General features: G+C 41.2%; 1 protein-coding gene across 4 annotated transcripts in view; it reads left to right on the top strand.

Moving 5' to 3' along the window:
• The window catches only part of LOC146805832 (N-acetylated-alpha-linked acidic dipeptidase 2-like), a 768,743-nt gene that overhangs the window by 678,511 nt on the left and 65,721 nt on the right, over positions 1–24,511 (top strand). For all 4 annotated transcript variants that reach the window (XM_085623135.1, XM_085623133.1, XM_085623136.1 and 1 more), the window contains 3 exons: positions 12,528–12,619; positions 13,917–14,007; positions 24,205–24,469. In XM_085623135.1, the coding sequence (XP_085479261.1) occupies positions 12,528–12,619; positions 13,917–14,007; positions 24,205–24,469 (448 nt within the window). The remainder of the gene's footprint in view (positions 1–12,527; positions 12,620–13,916; positions 14,008–24,204; positions 24,470–24,511) is intronic.

The following is a 24,511-nucleotide window of genomic DNA, read 5'->3' as shown; positions in this document are numbered from 1 at the left end:
TGGCGTGTAACTTCCTTGCCCTGACTAGAGTGGTGGTTTCTGCCTGACTTTGGCGCAAGCCTTAGCCAACCAGAAATCGCCAGTTCTAACAACACCAGATCTAAAAATAGGACTTCTTCGTATATACGCTACACTTTTCAGAGGATTTCTCAATCACAACTAGGGAGGCTAGAAACGTGTACATTTCACAGGCACTTGTGCACCATTAGCTGGATTTCCTATCATACACAATCCTATTTAAATGACAAATGGTCCATGTGAAGCAGGAGAGCATTTGCCCCATTCACAATCCATACTGACTTCTGACTATATATGTTACTAGAATATGACATTATATATTGCCTTTAGAAGCATGTTGGTTTTATCCATCCTCTATGGATGTTGCCTTCTTCAATTGACGATTGGATTTATGTTGGCAGCTCAATGTTCTCAGGTGGTCTTCCATCTTACTGGGGTCACATGCAGTGTAATTCATAACATCTATGTCTACATAGTCACACAAGATATAACTGCACTGCTCAGAGAGCAGATTAAATTATTTTCAATGTATTGGCCCTACCAAGATCCCCTTATAATATAAAACATGGTCTAGAGAAAGTACAGCTATTAAGGGTTGCCCATGAAAGTTTTCTATTCTTAAATAGAAATCCCTAAGGAATAAAAGTAGAGGTAATAGAGATATTCCACGGGATACCACCGTTCACAAACAATGGAAAGAACAGTTCATTATCAATTGAGTAGTGTCTGATTGCAAGCCAGTTCTCAGTTTATTATTCCGGAATGTCTCACATTTGGTTAAATTTCAAAATAGCTGGTTACTTCTTTAAATTCTATCACATACCAAGATGTTGAGGAGGTAAGATTCGGAAATTAACCTCTCTGGGTTCCCATGTTATAGGATAAAAGTGCCCTCGCCCACTAATAGTGGCATGCTTTATCATAGGGCCTCTACCACACACCCTGTGTAACCATCAACAGGGTCGGAGCATGGGCAGAGTTAACCACGCACGCATGCGATTAGGTTGTTGTTTTTGATGTATTATATGATGCACCACATTTAGTGACTTATGATATTGTTCCTTGCTCGTCTCACTCTCTGCGGGGTATTGTTGTTATGTATGATATGTAGATCTGCTTACTTTTTGAAAAATACAGAAACGCATTTATAAAAAAGAATTAAAAAAGGGGTGGAGCAATGATTTTTGGTTTTTTTAACTATCATTTACAATGCAGTTTAAGTGATTAATGGTTCAATGTATGGTTAAAACTACCACTCATAAGTAAATCTAATTTATTGTGGGTCTCCTAGGTAGTGTCAAAAACACCATAAGATGGTCTCTCCAAACTGTCTGTAAGCATGTTCCGGCCAATCGTTAGTCGTCACTTAGGGTCGGTGGCTTTCTTCAGGACTAAGATCCCTACATTCACTGTCATCGTCAATCTCAATCCTGTTCGGTAGGGAACTGTGAAATGATAATATCATGCAGTGACCTTACTTGTCACCTATATTCCTAAACCCAGGGTTCTTCTGTAAAACAAATACACAACATTGTCAATCACATGCATCAAGAGGGTGAAAGCATGCACTCCACACATTCAAACATACAATTTGTGATCTGATATTTTTAAAGTAAATCATGCCATGCACTCGTATTAATTCTGCATACAAAAACACAAAAAAATTGTGAGGCACCTCTAAATGAACTTGTGAAAACATAGGTGGAGTCTGAGGTAAATATTGAGGTCATAAGTTTACTCCACTTGTATAGCCTGTCTCTTGGAGTTAAATAGATGTAAAGAAATCTGATGTTTGGTATCACCCATGTTTTCTACTTCGTGGATCACCACCTGCTCAAATGTTGCAATGTCGGGTGGAAGTTGCGAGAGGAAGGGTACAAAAGAAGATGGGGCGTAATTCCATGTCACACTGATTAGTGGATCCCAGGGCTTCTTTGGCGAAAATTACCTTCAAGCATTTTTTGCTAAAAAATTCAACCAATTCACATCACAGTGAAAAACATCTACCACATTTGTTGGGACAACCCCCAATCTCTTGTTTAACACAGTCACCTGCTGAGGAGACAAGGCAATGTCTGTGATGTTCATTATTATACTCCTTCTTTGCTTGTCCCGGGCATAAAGTCCCATATCCTGCTCCATGTAATCCTCTGATTGAGATCCTCCCACTGGATCTTTTTTGGATCTTTGTTTGACTCTTCCTTCACCCTGCTGTCTCCCTGAAAAGGGCTAGAGGTTGTGGTGGAACTGGAACGGCTGCATGGGGGGTACATTGAGGGCCAACCAAACCCTGGCCCTGATAGGGGAGGATGAAACATTTGTGGGTGTCCCTGAAAGGAAGCCTGACCTCTCCCTCTTGGTCTGGACTCATAATCACTGATGTCACTGCCTGAACTCGAGGTATCCACTGGCTTTATGCCTGGGTGAGATTGTTTTTCCCCCAATGCATATGATAGATGTTTTTCAATTGCAATGTGAATTGGCTATATTCTTTAGAATACACTCGAAGGTATTTTTCTGCCAAAGAAGCCCCAGGATCCACTAATCAGGGTGACAAAGTATTGCTCCCAAAATCTACCTTTGTACCCATGCTCTCGCAACTTTCACCGGAGATTGATGCATTTGAGCAGGTGGTGTTCCGTGAAGTAGAAAACATGGGTGATATCAACCATCAGATTTTTAAAAATGTATCTAACTCAGAGAGACAGGTTATACAAGAACTGAGACAAAACCCTCTTATAGTGATATAGCCTGCAGATAAGGGATGAGCGATAGTCATTTAACCTAAGGAGGCATATGAATGCCTGCATCTTCTCTCTGACGGAAGTAATTATCAGATACTGACAGGGATCCTACCCCAGACTTACAGAAAGAGATAAGGACCCTAGTAGAGGAAGCAACCAATAATAACTGGATCTTGCGAAATTAGGGGGCTTTTCTCTGTAAAGAAAAACCTATTATACTATATTTTTACACCCTACCTAAGGTACAAAAACCAATTAGCCCCTGCACCTGGCCGCACTAATCGTGTCAGACAAAGAATCTGTCCTGGATCCACTCTTCTGAGACTATTTATTCAGACCTCTGGTAGAGAAGATGCCTTCATATCTGAAAGATAGCTGAGATGTCTTGAATGCTATTAAGGATCTCTCATTTGACCCCACACAGAAACGTTGGTCGGTCTTCATAATGTTTCCCTTTATACAAACATCCGTCAAGAAGGTTATGGGTTATTGAGGAGATTCCTAAAAAAAAATTGGAAAATTCAATGAAAAACTGTACCTTCAATCCCATGGGACTTCCATGGAAAGCACATTTGCGCCGCCTCTGGCCTGTTTATAAGTTTCCAAGTTTAAAAAGGATTTTATTTATTCACCACATAATCCGTTTGAGACCAAGATCAGACTATGGCATCAGTACATCAACAATGTCCTTCTAATCTGGCAAGGTGACTCAGTCTCAGTTAAAATGTTTTGGACTGGCTGAATTTGAGAAATCCCTTCCTACACTTCACGGCTTGAATTTCCAGCATTTCATTTCTTTTTCTTGATTTGAACATTATGGCTCATGATGGGAAATTTACTACAAAAGTGTACCACAAGCCCACTGACAGAAATAATATACTGTACTCTGAAAGTTTCCATCCTAGGTCCCTGTAGGATGCTAGCTTTGTATATGGTGCACACATTTTTAAGTGATGCACCTTGCACCGACCCAGGCAACGCTTATGGTGATTTTAGTGGTCTTAGATAACAATAGAAAGCTCTCTACATGGTAGCTGTGGAGAGCAGGCTTCGGGCTAATCCAGGAGGAGTGTTATACAGCTTGTTTTACCAGGTTAATCATTTAGTGTAGGCTAAACAAAAAGGAACCACACAGTGTATATATAAAAATATGTCTATTTATTGTCCACAAGCTATCCCACGTCGGTGTCCGGCGGGAGCACCAACAAGTCTTGGACAGCGACAACTGGCGTGGAAAGCAAAGAAGGAGCAGCATTGGGACCAGCAAGGTCCAAGGGACTTGCCACAAGCAGGGGAGTCAAAGCAGGTCCTGAGCAAGTATGGGAGCCCACTGGAGCAGAAAAAGACCCTCAGGAGGACCCACAGGCCAAGGGCACAGGAGTCACAAGAGGATCTCGAGCAGCTCACCAAGAATGAAGGCCCACGGGGCAGAGGATGTGGTGAGGACGCAGTACTTGGCAGGAAGAGATGCTGGAGGCTGGAGCTTTTTGTAGGCCGAAGATCTCTGGAGAGCAGAGCCAAAAAGCCTTGGCAACGGCAATGGACACGGTGCACAGGGGTTTGGTCCCAGCAGTTCCAACAAGGGATACTGGCCTCAAAATTGCAGAGAGGACAGGCCAGGCCTCGGGAGTTGCAGACCCACCACCTAAATTGCTGAGTCTTTCAAGGTCAGTGGGACGTCAGGAGCAGCAGACCAGTCAGCTTCATTGTGGTGCCTGCAGATGCAGGGAAGTGACTCCTTCACTTCAAGGGAGATTACTTTGGGTGTTCTTGATGCCCACATGTCTGGTGAAGATTCCTGGAAGAAGCACAGGCAAAGACAACAAAGAAGGCTTGCAGAACAACAAGACCAGGAGCAGCAGGAGTCTGTCTTGATGCAATCTTCATTTCAGGTGAAGTCCATCTGCCCAGACGGTCTAGGAGTGACGTGGTTTCAGACTTGAGTCTTGCACAAGACAAATCTAAGCAACCACCCGCAGGTAAGCCCTTAAGTACCCAATGGAAAGGGTTGGAACGACTCAGGGGTCCCTCCCAGAGAAGGGGCAGGATAGAGGGGAGGATGCTCCCATGTCCTTTGCCAAGTGTCACACCAGAGCAGGAGCCCAGGGATCCCTGAACGGACTCAAACTGGAGTATGCAAGGAAGGCACCAAATGTGACTTCAAAGCAGTCTGGTGGCACTGGTAAGCGGCCCTACCCCAGCCCAACTCACTGTGCCCTGTCTGGTAGGTGATCACACCTCCCTGTGACAGGAAGCCTATTGTTCTACCTTCCTCAAGCATGGCTCAGTAACAGGAGGGCAGAACCGTGTCTGGGGTCGGCAGCAGCACAAGCTTGCTGTCAGACCCTGAAAGGCTCTAACTGGGAGTACAGGGTGGTACCTCAAGGGAGCCCCCCATTACATGGGATCATACTTCCAACAATAGAATCAGTGTTGGGGTATAATTCCAACATGTTTGATGCCAAACACGATCAGGTTCAGTGCAGCCACTAAATAGTTAGACATCTCGTGATGACTGATGTCCACTATATAAATTAAAATGGCTGACCGTACTTACAAAGCCAGGAAAATCGACTACTTGGTTTGTAGTGGTGTCCTGCTCACGCATGGAATTCCTCACACGTATAACCAAGCACCCTGTCTTCAGGACTGAAAAGCCTGCCATGGGGGCGACTTATAGGTTTTAAGTGTAGAGACCACAGATATAAGAAAACGTATATCTGTTGTGAGAGGTGCAAGCCCCAACTCACAAAGGCTGCAATGGCAGGCCTGTAGTCACAGTTTGTGGTCTCTCATGGGTGGCACGATACATGTTGCAGCCCATACGAGACCTCTGGTGTACCTATACCCTGGGTTCCTTAGTACCATATAGTAGGGACTTAAAAGGGTACAGCAGTGGCCAATTGTGGAGGTACAGAAGTATTTATCATGGTCAATTTAGGGACGAAGTACAGTGAATGGGGTCCTGATTAGCAGGATCCCAGTCAGACAAGTCAAAACATACTGACACCTGGGAAAAAGTAGGAGTAACTGTGCTAGAAGGATCCTACCTTCCTACAGTTGCCTTAGACAGAATTTGCCATATGGCCAATTCCTTTATCTATGCATAAATTATACTAACATTGACAATTTCAAGCAGACAAATTTAGCATCAAACTTAGGGACAGACATTACCCAGATCAAGCAATTTCCTAAGCATGAAAGAGAGCGAGAAATAATATTATGTAGGCATTACTAAAAACAAATGAGTGACCACAGCCAAATAGAACCATCTGTGTAACAACCTTCTGGTCAGCTTCAAATCACATTAAGAGAATTGTTAACAAAAACTGGCATATCTTACATTCGAATGGATTAGGGCTACAAAAACTCATTGCAACTTAAAATATTTTTTTTTTCACAACCATAAAAGTACGCAGATCTTTGCTCAGTAAAACTAACTAAAACATAGAGCATCACAATAGCACATAGAAGCAATAATACATATATATAGTTTCGCAAACATCCTATAAAATAATAATGGCTAAAAATATAAACAGATTAAAAAACTATGAAAATATAATAAGATAGAAATAGACACAAGGCAATAATTCTGGAAACGTAAAATGAATTAACTTTACAACATCAGCGATCTAGAAAATGCCTATCGTTTCCACTATAGCTAATAGAGTAGATGGGGTCCGGGTGTCTTTGTCCTCAAAATGCCACTTAAATGGACTAACATTTCAAATGTTCGCCACCATACCTGCACTATAAGCTAAAAAAGTGCAACCTTAGCTTTCTCCCCTATATACTCGGGTAAGCAAACAAAGAAGCTCAGATCCTTACTAATATACCTGAACATTAATTGGCCAAAAAGACTATCCCAGTGCTCTATCTCTGATGGACAAGCTCCAGTGAAGATATTTTATAACCGCACAGATAACGGACTGGCTATGCTCAATGCGAAGGAGCCTAAGAGATGTGTGGATCTGTCTACACACCAACTGTTTACAGAAGGGGATAATCCAGAATTTTCTAGGCCGTGCATAGCTAGGACAAAATAAAATAAAATGGGACAATGGTACCTCTGCCCGGCAACACAATGGGCAAACAGTACTTAAAGCTGAATAATTGATCCATTTAGCTTGAACAGTGAGCAAAGGCACAGTGCCATAGCAAAATTTAATGTAGAGTTGTCTAACCCTGGGGGGATGGATACAATCTATAAAAGGTTCAAAAGCAAGGTCAGGCTTAAAATCTAAAAAAATATAGGTTAAGGACCCTTAGTTAGCATTTCTTATTTCATTTTCAGAGAAGTGACCCCAGTAGACTTCCTTCAGGGTGTTCCTAGGTAAACATTGTACTGAAGGAGGGGGTGTAGACAAAAAATCTCCCAGGCCATGCTGGGTTAATGAATCCTTTACATAACTTATCCAATTGATCTTACCTGAGGTATGTCATGGAACCACTTCTTGGAAAAGCTTTGTAATAGTCATCCAGGGCTGGGGTATATTTAAGCCTACACCAGTGCATTAACGGTCTTAATTGTGCTTTATTGACTTTTGGTGTAATGCCCATATCATGTCGTAATGGGACCAAGGGGTATTTGTAGGAAGACTGGCTAGACCTTTAAGGAAAGAGTTCTCGGCTACTCTGAGTACTCTGAGTGCAGACAAATTGCCATTGCCCCATAACTTAGCCCCATAGACTGGACTTCCTTCTGCCTTAGCCCTGCATGCCTTAATTACAGGGGCTATACGTCTAACTCTGGATGACCTATATTGCCTTAGGATAGCTGCAGCATGCTGGGTTAGATTCAGGACACTCTTTTTTAATCTGGGGAGACCATGACATAGACCCAGTTAATTGTATTCTTAGGTAGTCAAACTCAGCCACCTTTTCCAGTGGTTTACCATCCGGCTTGACCGTGCCCCTGAAGAACCTATGTGGGCTGATGGTCATAAACTTTGTTTTAGAATGATTGATCACCAGCCAATATCAGCACAGAAAGCCACACACCTATCTACCAGATGTTGCAAAAGAAACCTATGTTTTTATTTAAAAAGAACGCCAGTATTAGAAACAGTTTGGTACGTCCCAGACTTCAGGAGAATAATTCTATATTGGAGCCAGGAGTTTGGAATTTACCACCGGTAGCGATACACCATGCATGTGGATCTTGTGAAGTCTACACCTCACAAAAACCACTAAGACTGTTTGGGTGGGTTGTAGATAACTTTGGGTCCGAACGAGGCATACAATTGTAATCTATCTCATAAGCTGCCCCTGCAACTTACTATATGTGGGCATAACCACTAGAAAGGTTAAGATAAGGATCATGTAGCATAGAAGTAATGTGAAATGCAAAAGAACATTGACTAAACTAATGACACATTTCCTTGAGATGAATCACTCCGTGACCGACCTAACATGGGCAGTTCTAGATAAACCTAACATTCCATACAAAGTGAAGGATAAAAGATTTTCTGTTTTAACGAGAACAACAATGGATTTGTAGGTTGCGTAGCCATGTTAGAGGATTAAATGATGATATTTCATGGCACCACCTAAATTACCTGTGAGCCAATTACCATAGCAGACAAGTGACCTATCCTATTTCTATTTAGAGGATGTCTAGATACAACAATATATAAATTAGTACAGGCAGATCTGTCATGTTTTCTACATTAGTATGGGTGATAACACTGAGGAACCTTGGCAGGTGGCTAAAAAACTGCTGTAATTTTGGGATATCCAACAGTTGATTGTATTTCTTTTTACTTAGCCAATGACTTTATTTATTATTAAGGAGAGCACAGTTCAACCCTAATGCCCCTATTGCACACTTTTGAAAAGGGTGAGGGTCTAGACTTTGAGCCACGTTATGCACTGACGCCATCATGTGTTGGAATGCGATGCAATACTCATTGGTGTTAAAGATGAATGTGCCAAGGCTTTCTCATGATCATCAGAGGCTCAGAGAGCGGTATCCTGGGTGTCTTTGTTCCCTCGGCGAAGTAAGTGGGCGACTGAGATTTTTGGAACTGGTCAACAAAGATTATCACAGATTATGCAGATGCTGTATACTTAAGTAACCACTTATGATGCATTTAACGTATACAGACTGATATCTGAAGCGGGGCTGAGATTTTTGGCAACAGGATAATAATCATTTCAGACCAGCTGGTATGCAGTACATGAAAGTTAGCTCCCATGATTTGTGTAATGCATTCAGCTCGCTATTTTGAAAATAGAGATTTATGGACACAAGTCTTTTTTTTTTTTTAATAAACTTTTCTGGATAAATGTTAAAAAAGGGTGTTTCAAGTTGACAGAGGTAGGTACCTTTGTCCAAATAGGGACCCTTGCTTCTAGTCAGGGTAAAGGGGAAAACACTTCTAAAATAACCCCCTGCTCACCCTCTTGATAGCTTGGCACGAGCAGACAGCCTTATCTCAGAGGCAGTGGGTAAAGCATTTGTGAACACATACAGTAATACAGTGAAGACACTACAAATAGACACCACACCAGTTTAGAAAAATAAGTAATCTTTATCTAAACCAAACAAAAATCCACAATACAGTCATAAGAATATGACTTTCAATTTGTAGAAATAGTTCAGTTCAAAGCAAATTGCAGATGCGACACTTTTCACACAAAATACCTTGGATGCTTCGTGCACACAAACCGAAAGGGCAGCAGGGAAGGTGATGCGTTGGATCCTTACACTAAGGGAGGGTGGTGCATCTGGTCCTTGCTTGGGGGGAGGTGATGCGTCGTTTCCTTACTGCTGTACAGGGGAGGTTATGCGTCTGTTCCTTAGCGGAGAGGAGATGATGTGTCAGTTTCTTTCTGCGTGGGGAGGTGATGCGTTGGTTTCTTACTGCATCCCCCAACGATACGACAGACCTGGTGCCTCGATGTGCTGCAACGATCCGGGATGATGTGTGGGTTCTTGCAGCCGCACAGCAGGGTTTGTGTCGGAATCGGTGTGGGGATCTTGGACTTCGGAAATCGGTACACTCGATGCGGCGTGCAGCGATTTCTAGAGCCAAAGGCAGGCGCTGCGACGATTTCTTCTGCAATGCATCGGAAACCGGTGCAGATGCATCATGCTTCTAGTTTTTGCATTGCATTTCCAGCTCCCAACACCCAGAACAATCTCCAGAGGCCCAGAACAGCTACAGGCACCTCTTGGCTTTTCAGAACTCCCAGCAAGGAAGTTCAGAGTAGTTTGGGCTGAAGTCTTTGTGTGCCTGAGACTTCAGAACAGGAGGCAAGCTCTTCTTCAAGCCCTTGGAGATCGTCCTCAAGCAGGGGACACAGCTAACAGCAAAGTCCTTTTACCTTTCCTTGGCAGAAAGTAGCCACTGCAGGCCAACCCCAGACAGCAAACAGCACAGTGGCAGTATTCCTCTTCAGTTTCTCCAACTTTTCTCCTTGGCAAAGGTTCCTCTTGATTCCCAGAAGTCTTGGGTCTGGGCCCCAATATTTATACTACAAAATATTTTGTTCTCTGGTGGCAGAGAAGCCCTGTGCTCAATCAAAACCAGTTCTGTCCTCTCTGGCGTAGCTTCCTGGCAGGAGATGGAGACAGCATTGTCCTTGGCAGATCAGGCCCATTCAGGTGAAAGGAACTCTCCTCCCCCTACTCTAAATGCAGCCCAGGTCTATTCAGCCCAGCCCTGACTCATCCAGACTCTCCGGAGCCACTTCACCTCCCCGGCCCCTGTCACGCCAAAGCCAGACAGTCAATACACATCCTAGCAGAGGCACACTGGATGGCTAAGCAAGAAAATACCTTCTTTATAAAAGTGGTATTTTCAAACACAGAATGTACAAATCACTCTCACTAAAAGGTGCATTTTAACATCCTGTGTTCAGGCATATCAAACTTTATTTTCGTATACTGTTCCCAGGGGTAGTTATACTTATAAAATGTTTTATAAGCAAACTCTGCATTCTATCCTATGGGAAATGATAGCCTTGCAATAGTGAAAAACAAAATTGGCAGTATTTCACTATCAGGACATGCCACACGCATCAGGGCATGTCCTACCTTTCACATACAATACACCTCGCCCACAGGGGTACCTTGGGCCTACCTTAGGGGTGACTAGCATGTAGGAAAAGGGAAGGTTAAGGCCTGGCAAGGGGGTGCACTTGCCAATTCGACATGGCAGTACTAGACTGCACACAGGCACTGCAATGGCAGGCCTGAGTTACATTTACAGGCTGCGTATGTGGGTGGCACAATCAGTGCCGCAAGTCCACTAGCAGCATTTGATTTACAGGCCCTGGGTGCACACAGTTCCATGTACTAGGGACTGACTAGTAAATCAAATAGCCAATTACGGAATCAACAATTTACAAAGGGCGCACTTGCACTTTGGCACTGACCAGCAGTGGACAAGTGCCCAAAGCAGCTAGACCAGTAAAACGAATTCCAACTCACAGCAAAAACACAGGAGGCTAAGGAAAGAATACAGGGGAAACCCACACCAATGGTGCCAGGTCTAACAATAACATTTATACATTGTTAAAAGAGTGTGCGAATACAGGGCCCCGCTCCCACCCCGGGTTCAGAGATAGCATACAGAAACTAGGGTAACTTATGACCTCAGTATTTACCTTTGACTTCACCTATGTTCTCACAAGTTTGTATAGATGCCTCACGATTTTGCAGTATTTTTACACATTGAAATAATAGGAGTGCATATAGAAAAATTCCTGGGTTCAGGAATATAGGTAACAAGTAAGGCCGCTGCATGATAGCATTTCATAATTCAATAACGAGCGGGACTGACTGAAAGTGAATGTAGGTATCTTAGTCCTGAAGAAGACCACCAACCCTACGTGGTGACCTTTTGGAGAGATGGTAGGGTAATAATATCCGGAGACTATCACATGGTGTTTTAACCCTACCTAGGAGACCCAGAATAAATTAGATTTACTTAGGAGTAGATGCTCGTAAGGTAGTTTTCTATACATTTAACCGTGAATCCCTTAAACTATATTGTGATTTATTGGTTCCATATCATTGCTCCAACCCTGTTGATCATTACACAAGGTTTGAAGTAGCAGCTCAATGCCGAAGCATTTCCGAATATTACCTCCTCAACGTCTTGGTACATAATAGATTTATGTTTTGCAAGAAAGGTTGAGGAATTGTCCCTCTTGTCTCTTTGTTTGTGTGTATACTTCTTTAAAAAGATTTTTTTCTGTATGGCTGCAAGAGAAAACATCAGTCAAATGTGATGAATCCGGTATTTAATTTATGTTTTGATAGAGAAGTGAAATGTCATGCCTAAATACTGTCTAGTCGTTGTTTTTAAAAACTCTCTAAAATAGAAGCTAATGGGTCCATGGAAGAAAGCAAAGAAAGTAAAATCTGTAAATCTCAATCTGGGCTCAGGTTGTGAAGGGAGGGACTCAAAGACATATCTGGTCTTTAGTTTGGCAGTATTTGTAGGACTCCATTGCTACAAAGGTATATTTTAATCTGACTGCAGTTGATGGAAGAGTTGGACTATCTGGCTCTTAATTTTAGAACGTCGAAAAAGTTTTAGAATTTTAAAAGCCTTGAAACAGCTGGATATCTCTTGCAACCATATGTTTTCTTTACACTGTGGACCCTATCAGATTTGTTTAAAATGTTTGAGCTTTCTGGCTATGGTATCCATCATACCCTGACGTGTGGGTTATAAAGCTCAGTTGAAGCTTGCCACAATACAGTAAGATTACCCATTTAGTGCATTAAATGCTATTTTCTTTTTTTTTCAGATTGCAAGTCCAGATGAAGATTCTGAAGGAAAATCTCTGTATGAAACTTGGCTTAAAAAGTCTCCTTCCACCGAAAATAAAGATCTTCCCAGGTAAAGTTTAGACTGGTTCTATTCTTTATATGAACACCACATACTGATTTTTTTATAGTACTTTGTTTACAGATCGTTATTTCTTTGTAATTGCAAATGGAGTATGAAGAAAATCTAACCTTTATTGGGTGCCAGATTTAAAAAATATTTACACTGGAGACTGCAAAGCTGCATTGATAATGTTTTATTGAAGCATGGCTCCCCTGAATGCTGCTATGTCTTGCACATAGTGGTATGACTGCCACCTGTAATTTCATGGCATTTCAGTCAAACTGAAAAACATAAGACAAGATGGAAAATGGACACTAAAGCGTGTTTTGAAGGGTTAGAAGTGTATTACAACATTGGCAAAAATGTTAAATGTGCTGAATGTTAAATGTTATGTCTTGCTTCATACCTTTCAATAAACTCCAAAAGATTTCTATACCCAATTTTTGCTGGTAGGCAAATTTGACATAGTAAATCTTCTACCGTTTTAAGTGTGCTAACTATGTTAGCATAACTGTGTGCATTTAATTTTCATGAACATATAGATGTACTACCGGTGAAAGTAAACAAAATGAAGGTTTTGCCAAAACTGTTACATAAACGTATTACCTTTCATGATATTTCGATGTTTTAGGGAAAATGCAGGCAACCATACCCAAAACACACAACAGTGTTTACTTTTTAAGGTTTTGATTGTTTTTCACTAAAATTGTTGTTATTTAATCTTTCTAAAAATCAGATCTAATGTAAATATTAGGAAATTAAGCATAATTGCAGCAACTGACCCAGATTCTAAACTCTTGGTTGCATATATTTCTCAGTTAAACTATAAACTATATCAGTTAACTTTCCTCTTGAAACTAAAAGGCAGGGAATATTTCTCTTAAATGGACTTTTATAGGAGAAAGTTATGAGCACCTTGCATAATTTGTGTGTTTGTCTTAATATAACTTCAGATTTTTTTTATGGCCTTTCTAGATCGGGAATTCAAGGAGTGGGTAGCAATACATCTATTGCTGCCTTAGCCTTGACTGGGTTTTTACAGATGTTTTTCTAAATCTTTCACATGCTTACCAGTCAAAATTCATTAATTTTTACCATTTTATTTACATGCAAATTTATATCAATATTTATTTTATTGACCATGTATGTGTGATTCCTAGTGTGGATAACATGTCTCCTTTTGAATCAGGTTATACAAGGGGGTAAATCATGTTTTTAAACAAACAATCATTAGAAACCACATACATTTATTCTGTTTGTATTGTTGGCATATTCCTGTTATATATGTTTTTCTTTGTTTATGCAGAATAAACAAATTGGGATCTGGGAGTGACTTTGAAGCATACTTTCAACGATTGGGTATTGCAGCTGGCAGAGCTCGATACACAAAAAATTCAGTAAGTTATTTGCAGTTTGCTTGGAGATTTCTTTATTGGTGTGTGCATTTGTATCCTTGTGGTAAATGATTTGAGAATTTACTACACTTGTCCTTCAAGGATGTTTTGTTATCTGACATTTTATTTTACTTACTTAGAAGCTGTTGAGAGAGGTGGTCCTTTATTTTGGTATGTAACATATCAGTAGCATTCACACAGTCTGTTAACGCCAGATAGAATGCATCCTGTTTACATGCAATAACATAAACAATATCTTATATATTAATTCATGCATAAGCTCTACATGGGCAAGAGGAATGGGGATTCTTATTTTGTTTTTAAAATATAGGCAGGAAAATGTTTTTTTTACCATGATATTTTACCTATAAGTACATGCATGCTTTTCATTCTATGCATTGTGTTCTTTAGAAATGTAAGCTTGTTTTTGTTGCTTGCATTGTGTTCATAAATGTTGCTTTAGGATAGCCGAGTAAGGCTCTAGAGTGTTAAATGCAAAGTAGTAATTGCTCATCGGTGAAGATAATGTCAAGGATGCATGAACCAAATGGCTAGATCTTGTGAATTGTTGATGTGCTGATACAGAGAGTGAAGAGAGATTTAGCGACTGATTACGTTTGGCAGAGCAGAAGCCTTACCAAACGTTTGTTTTGCCTGCCTCATCTGGAGGGAAGGCAAATCAGATCTAAGGATTTGCACTAAAAGAGATCCACTGGAGCAAACTGTCACCTTGGTTGTTCTTCCGACATAAGACTGCCAGGTCATAGTGATTCAACCTGCTCGATTTAGAGCAGGGGTATCATCACTACATTTCCCTGCCTGGGACTGTCATGCCCATTTAGAAAAATGGACCAGTGCTCCCTGCTCACTCCACTGGGCAAGCATTCAGACTTCAAAGCAGAAAATAGGACTGGCAGTCCTGAGCAGGAGGCCATAGACTCCTTTGACATAGCGGGGCACTCACCAGGGTCTAAATAACCCTGTTAGTGCTGGATAAATACATCCTGCTGAACCAGGTATTGAAATTTCCAAACATGAATAGATTGGTTGTTCTAGAATGATTAAGGAGAGAGTGTGCACATGCTTCTGCAAAGGTTAGACTCGATGAGGAGCATCTATAAATGATCTTGCAGAAGGCTGAGTTTGGCTTCAGGTTGCCATTCCCCAATAAATATTCCCATTATACTTCAGAGAAGGAGGTGAATGCTTGAAGAAGCAGCAAACAGGGCTGGTAGTCCTAAGCAGAGGGCAGAAGAGGCAATAAACTCTTTTGGAATAGCGGGCCACTCAACAGGGATTTAGCATAGGGTAACAGGTAAGATAGTGGGGAGAGACTTTGGGAGCAAATCAGACAACACAGAAATTGCATTAGGGCAAAAGTAAAAGTGAGAGCACACCTGGAAGATGTTGTCATGGGCAGGGTGGAGGAGAAATAAGGAGAAATATATTAGAATGCTCAAACAATGCTAACTTTGAAGTGTGAGTTGAATAATAGGAAGCAATTTGATTGGCAGAAGTACATGGGTAAATGTAGCAGGTGGGCTTTAGTTAAAGTAGCAGAAAGAAAGCTTAGGGTAGGAGGACGGGAGTCCAAGGATCTCCCTGAGAAGTGGAAGTGAATGCAAGCATAAAAAGTCTTTGCTTTAGAGTTGAGGAAGATACAATGTCCAGTTACAAGTCTGGTTGTCAAGCACCTATGCTAGTAAGAAGGCAAAATTTGTGCAGGAGAGGTGGTCCTCTACACATCACAAAGAGATACATTACATAAGTGGTTTGTGTCGTGCACTGGCAGGGAAAGTAAATCGGAGAGTTTGAAGAAGCAGATTTTAAAGTGACAGGGTTCAGAGAAACAAATGCACCCAAGCATGTACTCAGTTGAAAAAGATAATACATAAGGGTGTTAATAAGAGTTGATATATAGCACCATGATGTTGATAACAAAAGGCTAGATATGAGTAGAAGCCGGGTACTGAAGCCAGAGGGGCAGAGCTCAGACTCTGAGATGAAAGTTCAATTTATAGCCTGACAGAATAGCTCAGTAAGGTAAACTCCCACAATTTCCATCCTAAATCTAAATTGAGAGGAGTTTGATTTGGAGAGGCATAGTTCAGAAAAAAACACTTGAGACGAGCAAAATTCAGAGGAAAACTATTTAATTGGCTTAGTTGTGCTGTTACTGGTAACACATTTCTCTTGGTATTGACTTGCTGCTCTGATTAGCTACTAAAGAAAAAACTTTGGAACTTTTAAGGAATGCTATGTTTGTGGATGGGTCTATTGACTTATCAAAACGAGGCAGTTTTTCACAATAACCCACCAGAATGTCTGTTTAAGGAATCAAAATTTTGATGATCGCTGCTAATATATGCCACAAGGCTCCAACCTAGTACTAGAATTTGCCTGAAGCAGATTTATCACTGGTAAATGTGAGAGTTTTATTTATTTATTGGTCGGACTTGTATAGCGCATAGCTGCCCCAGAGATGGGGCGTCCCAGTGCGACCAAAGACAATGAGGGTGGCTAGTGAGAGGGCAGGTATGCAAAAGTAGGGAAAATCCAGGTCTTGATAGCTTTTCGGAAAACCAGATGACTCTGGATCTCTCTGATCGAAACAGGAAGCAGATTCCAGAGTTGCGCCGCAAGACAACGGAACGAGCGGCCCCCAGCTCTCGCTCTCACAGCACGAGGGACACTTACTAAGGCCTGATTGGCCGATCAAAGAGGCCGCCGAGGCACATAAAGCTGAAGCAACTTGGACAGACCCAGGGGAGCCTGTTGAGTGAGGATCTTATGCGAAACACACAGAGTTTTATATTGGATTAGTTTCCAAACAGGCAGACAATGTAACTTGGGCAGGACATGGGAGACAGAAGCAGATCTCGGTAGTGTCACCAGAATGCGTGCCGCAGCATTCTGGATCCTCTGCAAACGCTGAACGCAAGACTTATTGGCCCCAAGATACAATGAATTGCCATAATCCAGTCTGGACAGAATTGTCGCCTGGATAATGGTCTGGCGTACCCTAGGGGGTAAGAAGCCAAGTATAGGCTTCAGGCCGCGCAGTAAGCCAAAGCATGTCCCTGCCACGGCTTTAGCTTGTGTATCAAATGTGAGTCCGCTATCGATCCAGACCCCCAGGTTCTTAACAGCCTCTTTAGGCACTGGGGCTGGTTTAAGGCTGTCTGGCCAACACTGCTCGGACCACAGGTCTCGGTCTTTCCCAAATAACAGCACCTCAGATTTACTGGCATTCAGTTGAAGGCAGTTATTAGCTATCCAGCCTGCAACCTCTACCAGGTGCTCTTTAAACCTTCCTAAGCTGGTGGTGTTTTTTTTTTAGAAAAGGCGATCACCAATTGGGTGTCATCAGCGTATGACACCAATGACAACCCTCTCCCCCTGGCCACCTGCGCAAGAGGTTGCATACAGATATTAAACAGAAGAGGGCTCAGGATGGAACCCTGAGGTACCCCCTGTTGCAAAGCACACCTCTGACATTGAAATGGAGGCACCCAAATCTGGAAAGATCTTCCCGTCAGAAAGGCTCGACACCAATTCAGAGCCCGATCCCTCACTCCAATGTCATACAAGCGCTTCAACAGAATTTCGTGGGAGACAGTGTCAAAAGCGGCACTTAGATCTAGAAGAACCAAGGCCGCAGAGTCACCAGCATCCAGAATCCCTCGGATTTCCTCTGTCACGGCCAACAGAGCAGACTCTGTGCCGTGGCGGGCTCTAAAACCATTCTGTGAAGGGTCAAGAATTGCATTCTGCTCAATAAACTCAGTAAGAGTAATATGCACATGCAATTCCACCAATTTTGACAAAAAAGGAAGTTGTGAAATAGGGCGATAATTTCCAGGCTCGACCGGGTCCAGAGATGGTTTCTTCAGCAGGGGAGTAACCTTCGCATGTTTCCTTGATGCTGGTACTGTAGCTGAAGCCAGAGAAAGATTAACCAGTTCCAAACATACTGGCAAGATCGTCGGAAGGAATTGACAGAAGATGTTCGGTGTCAATGGGTCAGTTGGTGAGCCTGATTTGATTTTCCTGCAAAGGATCTCCAGATCTGCCAGGGATAACAGAGGAAAGGATAGCAGGCTGTTTGGTCTCTGGGAGACCGGGACATCAAGCCCGATCTTCCTGCCAGAACTAAAATCCGGAGGGAGACTTTGATATATTTTTTCAACCTTGTTGACAAAATATTTGGCCAGGTCATTGCACTGACTATTGGATGAAATAGGAGAGATCCCGGACACACCACCATTCTTCATACTCTTGAGCAGGGAGAATATTGTCTTAGATGGATTAGAACTCGCTAAGATTTTTTTACCAACATATTCAGCCCTAGCTCTCCGAATTAACTTATAGTAATGTTTAATGACCATCCGATAGTTGGTTTTCTCTGCTGCATCATAAGAGTTGAAAACATAACCATGTTCTGATGGATATAATCTATGCAATGTGTCCTCCAAATCATCTGAGTTAAAGCCATCCACAGACAGGTTTGCCAGAAGTGTGTCTAACAGAACGATCTTGCTCCAAGAACATATTGTTCCAATGACCACCACTCACACAGTGGCCTCTAACAAAACTTAGCTCATAAGTAGCAGCAGGACCACCTATTTTCATGCGGAACAAGCCAGCAAATGTGATGTTATTTCCCTTACAGTGCTCCAAGACCGTTCTAGCCCACCTTTATTTTCTATCCAAATATTTATGACTGGGAGCCAAAGCTACTCCCTGTCTAATTGTAACAGGCAGCCTCAATTCAGAAGAGGTTTATGATTAGACAATCAACTCTTCTAACAAACTAGGTTCTATTGATTAAATGAAAGATGGATCTCCTGAAAGAGAATGGCATAGGCCCTTGCGTCTCTCAACGTAATCAAAGCTGCATCCTGTTTCCTATGCCCAGTGCTCATTCACCTTCTACCCAATGAAGTTCAAGATACTGGAAATATTGTGCCAGGCTACAGTGCTTCTTCAGAACTTTGGTCTCCTGAAGCCTTGTTTCAAAGCAAAACATTGATTAACCCACTCTCCTCCTGTGCCCTGCAACTCACACATTTGATTTATGTGGCAGATTGTTTGGCACTATCACTGCAATCACCCAGAAGATCAACCAGGTAGATACTGCTATTAGAAGGAGTCAACTGGACATTTCTATGTTGAACAGATTACTTAAAAATGTGCAGGATTCACTTGTGGGGTGTGGCAGGGGTCTGGAGTTGGTAAACAATATGCTTTCCGGTAGCATGGGAGGTCAATTTTGAATGTACCACCAATATTGTTTAGATTACTTGGGGTAATCCCTGTTGAGCATAAACTCTAGTTGCTCATTTGTTACAGATGGCATTGAAGTATGCCTCCTCCCCTACAGACCCTTACACCCCTAGCTTCATATACCAATTTTATTAATACTACATAAATCAGTATTCAGTACAAAAGGTGGTCAGGCCTTGTCATATATACTTGCATAAGTTTGTGTACTTACTCTTTATTTCCACACAATATTATCATAGCCTCTCTAACATCCTTTGGATTTAAGTATTTTATGACAGGTCTGTGCTAGGAATAACTTCAAAACGTGTGGTAGTAGTGGGTGCGGGGCAGTGTCGGCTGGCGACTCTTTAAAGTGCTGGGGTGTAAATGTTCGGGGCAAAAAACAGATGAAACTTTTGAAATATAGAAGGGTAAATTGCAGACTTTAAAGCTAATTTTGTATTACCATATGAAAAAGCTTCAAGCCCTAATTTGAAAAAGGACTTTGTCATTTTTCTGAGGGAAAACTCTTGTACTCACGGGCCAAACCTGACATTCAACCTTACGCCATGGACCTGCCAGTGGGACACTTTTCTCAGCCCCTTGAAACTCTGGAACTCTGCTGCGAAAGTTTTGAAAAGTTTCCAAATGTCTTTTGGTGCATATTCATTCACAGGGATACATATCCAAGGCCCCTGGGACCTCCAGGAGAGCGATCAGAGGCACTGTGTTTGTCAGGCAGAGGTCCCCTTTGAAGTCCAGCCCAGGTCCATTTGCTAATTATCACCTGGGATTTTTCACAGTAATGTCCTCTTCAGCTGTTTTTTTTTTTAATATTAATTGAGCCACGCAGGGATCTCCCTTATGATCTTTTGAGAACTTTCTGTCCATGGATTTTAAGTGGAAGGTGGTCCAAACTCTTGAGGTGATTCTCAAAGATCACAGAAGCCAAGTGCAGCAGGTGCAGACCATCTGGTATCTTTTTGCAAGTCCAGCAGTGTTCTGAGGATAGCTGGGTGAGGATGTGCCATCCTGTGGTTGGGGGACACCCTCAGACACTCCTAGCTCCTCTCTGATCAATGGAGGTGCTTAGGCCCTGACCTTTCTCTTATTTGAGTAGTTCCTTGCCTTACTGCAAACAGGACCAAAATGCCATGTGTCAGAGCATTTTCGAGATGATGAAGTCTTCAGTCACACTAAACGTGGGTTCTGAGGGCTAGCTGTATGTTTCTGTTGAGTGTATTATGGTAATCCAAGTGTTGTGCCACATTTAGCACCAAAATCTATATTGAAGCAGGTAACAAACCGAGAGAGAGGGTAAAGTCTGTTGCCACATGTTTTAGGGGTCCGAGCACATATTTTGGCCGCAGGAGAACAGTGCCACAGTATGCAGAGTCCTTATTGTTGTTTAACATTGCAGTGAACATGAATGTGGGCAACACATTATTTAGAACGAGTGTCAATAAAAATAGATTCACATATTTATATTTACAGTGTGGAGTACACAGTCTGTTATTATCACATTGTTGTATAATTGACTTGTGGCTTTTAAGAAACTACTGCTGGAATTTAGAATCACTTTTGAAAGGAAACTGGCTGAGGTCATACCCACCAGGTATAGTTACTGTTTGACTGTTTCTCTCACTACACAGTTCTAATCCCTTGTTCTCTGGTTACTATTACTGAAACTATTATTGATTTCGTTCTATTATTTAATCATATTACTTGCCAGGGTTATGCTCAGTGCCAATGAATGCTGAGTCCAAAGAGCAGCCAGGCCTGGTAAGTAACTCATAACTCCTGTAACTAGCAGGTGCTCTGTGGGACCTGCTGGAGTGCAAGAAAAATGGCAACTGCTGTCTTCCACTTTCCTTGTGCACAATACAGTCATTGATGCTGTGCATAAGGGGAAAAGAAAAGCATTGCCATAGCATACATTTCAAAATAAAGCCACATAGTAATTGGTGATGTCCTACAATTCTCCTGCCCCTGCACTGCATTGTAAGCACAGCCCCCAGGCGACGAGCCAGCCTGACCCCCAGAAACAACCCAGGCTTTGCTCTCATGTTGTTTATATTTAAAGCTGCATGAGGACTGTTTGGGGCAGGTGAACCAAACACTCAAAAGGAGACCAAAGGGCTGTGCTGTGTTCCCTCTTCCTTTTTTTGAGGCCTGAAAAGCCCATGTCAGTTTAGCCAGAGTCGGGATCTCTCCAACATGTCTTTGGCCCTGCTGCCTGAGGCTGCCATTGCCAATCGACACTGGATTGGCCCCACCCTGCCTAGCTTCACCGCCCTGCCTGAAAAACTAACGCGGCAGCCAGGGAACAGGGGAAACAGCAATTTTCACGAAACATTGGACTTTAAATATAAACACTCCTGGTGACTCACAGTGAGGTTCAACACCCCAATGGAGGAACCACTACTGTTGCAGGGCACTAATTATGGCAAGGATAGGAAAACGTATGCATACATAATCTACCTTTTGAAAAGTAGTACAAGGTAAGGGAGAAAGGTGCCTAAAATGAACCCTATATGAATACCCTCAAGGGGAGATCAGGTATTAGAGGCAGGTTTTTAAAAATCTTTTTTAATTAATTGTAATTCTTTTTTTTTTTTTTTAAAGTTCAAATTTGACCTAATATAATCATCCAGATGTCAAACAGCTAAGCACAAAGATATATACATAGACAAATCTGTAACCGAAGAAACAGACTGTTGGTGGTGGATTTTAGTCTTGGTTCTTCAGCAGAGTTTTTCCAGAGAAAATAGACACATATTACACCGAAATGCTGTAAGAATCATATTCCAAATCCTTCAGTATGTTTAGATGAAAATAAAGCTATAAATGTATAAATCTATACTTTTATTTTAATGTCAATTCACCTCTGGCTATCAATGCTAATAAACCTAGTGTTAGGAACTCCAAACTGACAAGTTTTCTTTAAATTGACTGTTTTACAAGCACAGAGGACGCTGCAGTATTAGTTTTAGTTGAAAGAAAAACAAATATTGAAGATTAGCATGTATAACATTAATAAACATACAGAAAGTAGTACTGTAGTTATAAGATGTAATCCATGGAGATCATGAAAGAGCATAATAATAATAACTTGCATATATTCATATTATAAAATATTGTGAACTAATACTTTAAGAAAGAAACAACATGTATATGGCTACAATATGAACTTAAGAACTAAGATATTGTAGGCTTATAATACATTAGAGATGTGTGTATAAGAGTCGAGAGTAAACCACGTTAGCGTTAAGAATAGTAGAGTCATTACGAGGACATAATAGTGAATATTGACCACATCGTAGAAAAATTATGCAATTCAACCAAACTTTAGCAGATAGTAAGCTTGCATCTTTCCAGTTGGAAGTGATTGAGTTAACTACTGTAGATATGAGAAAGTCAAAAAGCTTAGAATCACCAGTTGTTAGTAAATGTGGAAGGGCCTGAGATTTCTAGATACGTATGTTAAATTATAAAGGAGCTTGTAGTTTAAAAATCTGTAAAATAATATCCCCTACTTCTATGTAAAAGGTGAAATAATAACAGGACAATCATACAGTTTATGCTGCAAACTTCCAAAATGTGTTTTACAGTGCCAGCAGTTTGGTGTGTCAGTTAGTTTTACCTTAAACTCTTTAGCTGAACACCAAAAGCATTTGTATAGCAGGTGTATATTAGTTTGTATCAGAGTAGCAGGGAAGCACACTGCAATGATACACAACCAATTTAATTTCGATTGTATAATAGAAGGATTATGCAAGCCCGAAGACCATCTGTGGGCTAAATTAACAAAAAGGATTGAAGTAATGGTGAGTTTTTTATAAACTTTGGAAGCAATATGACCTGATCTACTAAAAAGGCTTGGATAAAATTCCATATTAGAAAGTTTAGCAAATTGTAGTAAATTATTATGAGCATCTAAAATGAAATGACATATCAGTTCATATTTAGAAAAGTCAGATCGCGGTAAATGGTATTTTGTTCTTAATTCTGAAAAAGAGTAAAACCTATCTTCTTGACAAAGGTCACTGATATATAAAATGGCAGTTTAAATCCACAAATTCTAGAAAGATATAGGTTTATTGGTCTTTATGTTTGGGTTGTGCCAAAGTGAGACTTTTTTAAAGATCGGATATTAATATCAGACTCATCATAAAAAGAAAGTAATGCCAATTTAGTGTAATATGGACAAAAGCTCAGCAACAGATTTGTATTTGAATGGAAAGTGGTTTATTTAGAAAATTGTTTTCACCAGGATTTGAGGTAAATAAAAGGTAGTTTTCAATTGTTAAATAATTTAACCTAGTAGTGTGTGCCTCTTTCCATTAGATTTTAGGAAAGCTGATTATCAATAAAATGATTTTCAATTGATTAATATATGAGATCATTAGTTTTGAAATCTGTCTGGTCTAGTGCTTGATGTTTCTTATATTTGATATTTTCTTTTGAATGAATCACAGCCAATGTGGGTGATACATTGTGAGATAGACCTGACAAGTGTTTATGCTAGATTAGGGTGTGGTGATTAAACATAACAGGAACATTTTGCTGGATTCGCCTACATTCAGTGGCAAAGTCATGAAAAGAATCTGCGTAGCTAGTTCCAATTACACACCCCAGTAATCCTGAATTTAACTAGGGGGCAGGAATGATAAGAACTTTCCAAATGTATGATTTTTGTGCCAAATGATGTCTGAAAGGAAAGCACTTTCCAGACAGTGAATGCCTTAGATTTGAAATGGAGCGGTCTACCTGGGGATTTTCACTAAACGTTATTATTGTCGCTCACGTAACATTAACTACCTATGCAGATAATTACAAGCAATAGCCTTGCATCAATCAACAACACTGTTTTATTTATAACAGCTAAGGCACGTACAATTATTAATGTTTTCATACAATTTTCCCTTTCTCTAGAAAACAGATAAGTACAGTAACTACCCAGTTTATCACACTGTGTATGAGACCTTTGAGCTGGTAGAAAGATTCTATGACCCAACGTTTAAGAAGCACTTGGCAGTTGCACAGTTGCGTGGAGGACTTGTTTATGAACTTGCCAACTCCAGGATCATCCCGTTTAATGCACAGGATTATGCTGAGGCCTTGAAAAGTTATGCTGACAGCATCTATAAAATTGCTCAGCAGCATCAAACACAACTTCAGCAATATGGTGTATCATTTGGTAAGTATTGGCATGCAGTAATCCAACAAAACTTGTCTAAAA

This window comes from Triturus cristatus, chromosome 8 (genome assembly GCF_964204655.1).
Source record: "Triturus cristatus chromosome 8, aTriCri1.1, whole genome shotgun sequence".
In the NCBI taxonomy this organism is placed as follows: Eukaryota; Metazoa; Chordata; class Amphibia; order Caudata; family Salamandridae; genus Triturus; species Triturus cristatus.
This window is presented reverse-complemented; position numbering and strand designations above follow the sequence as displayed.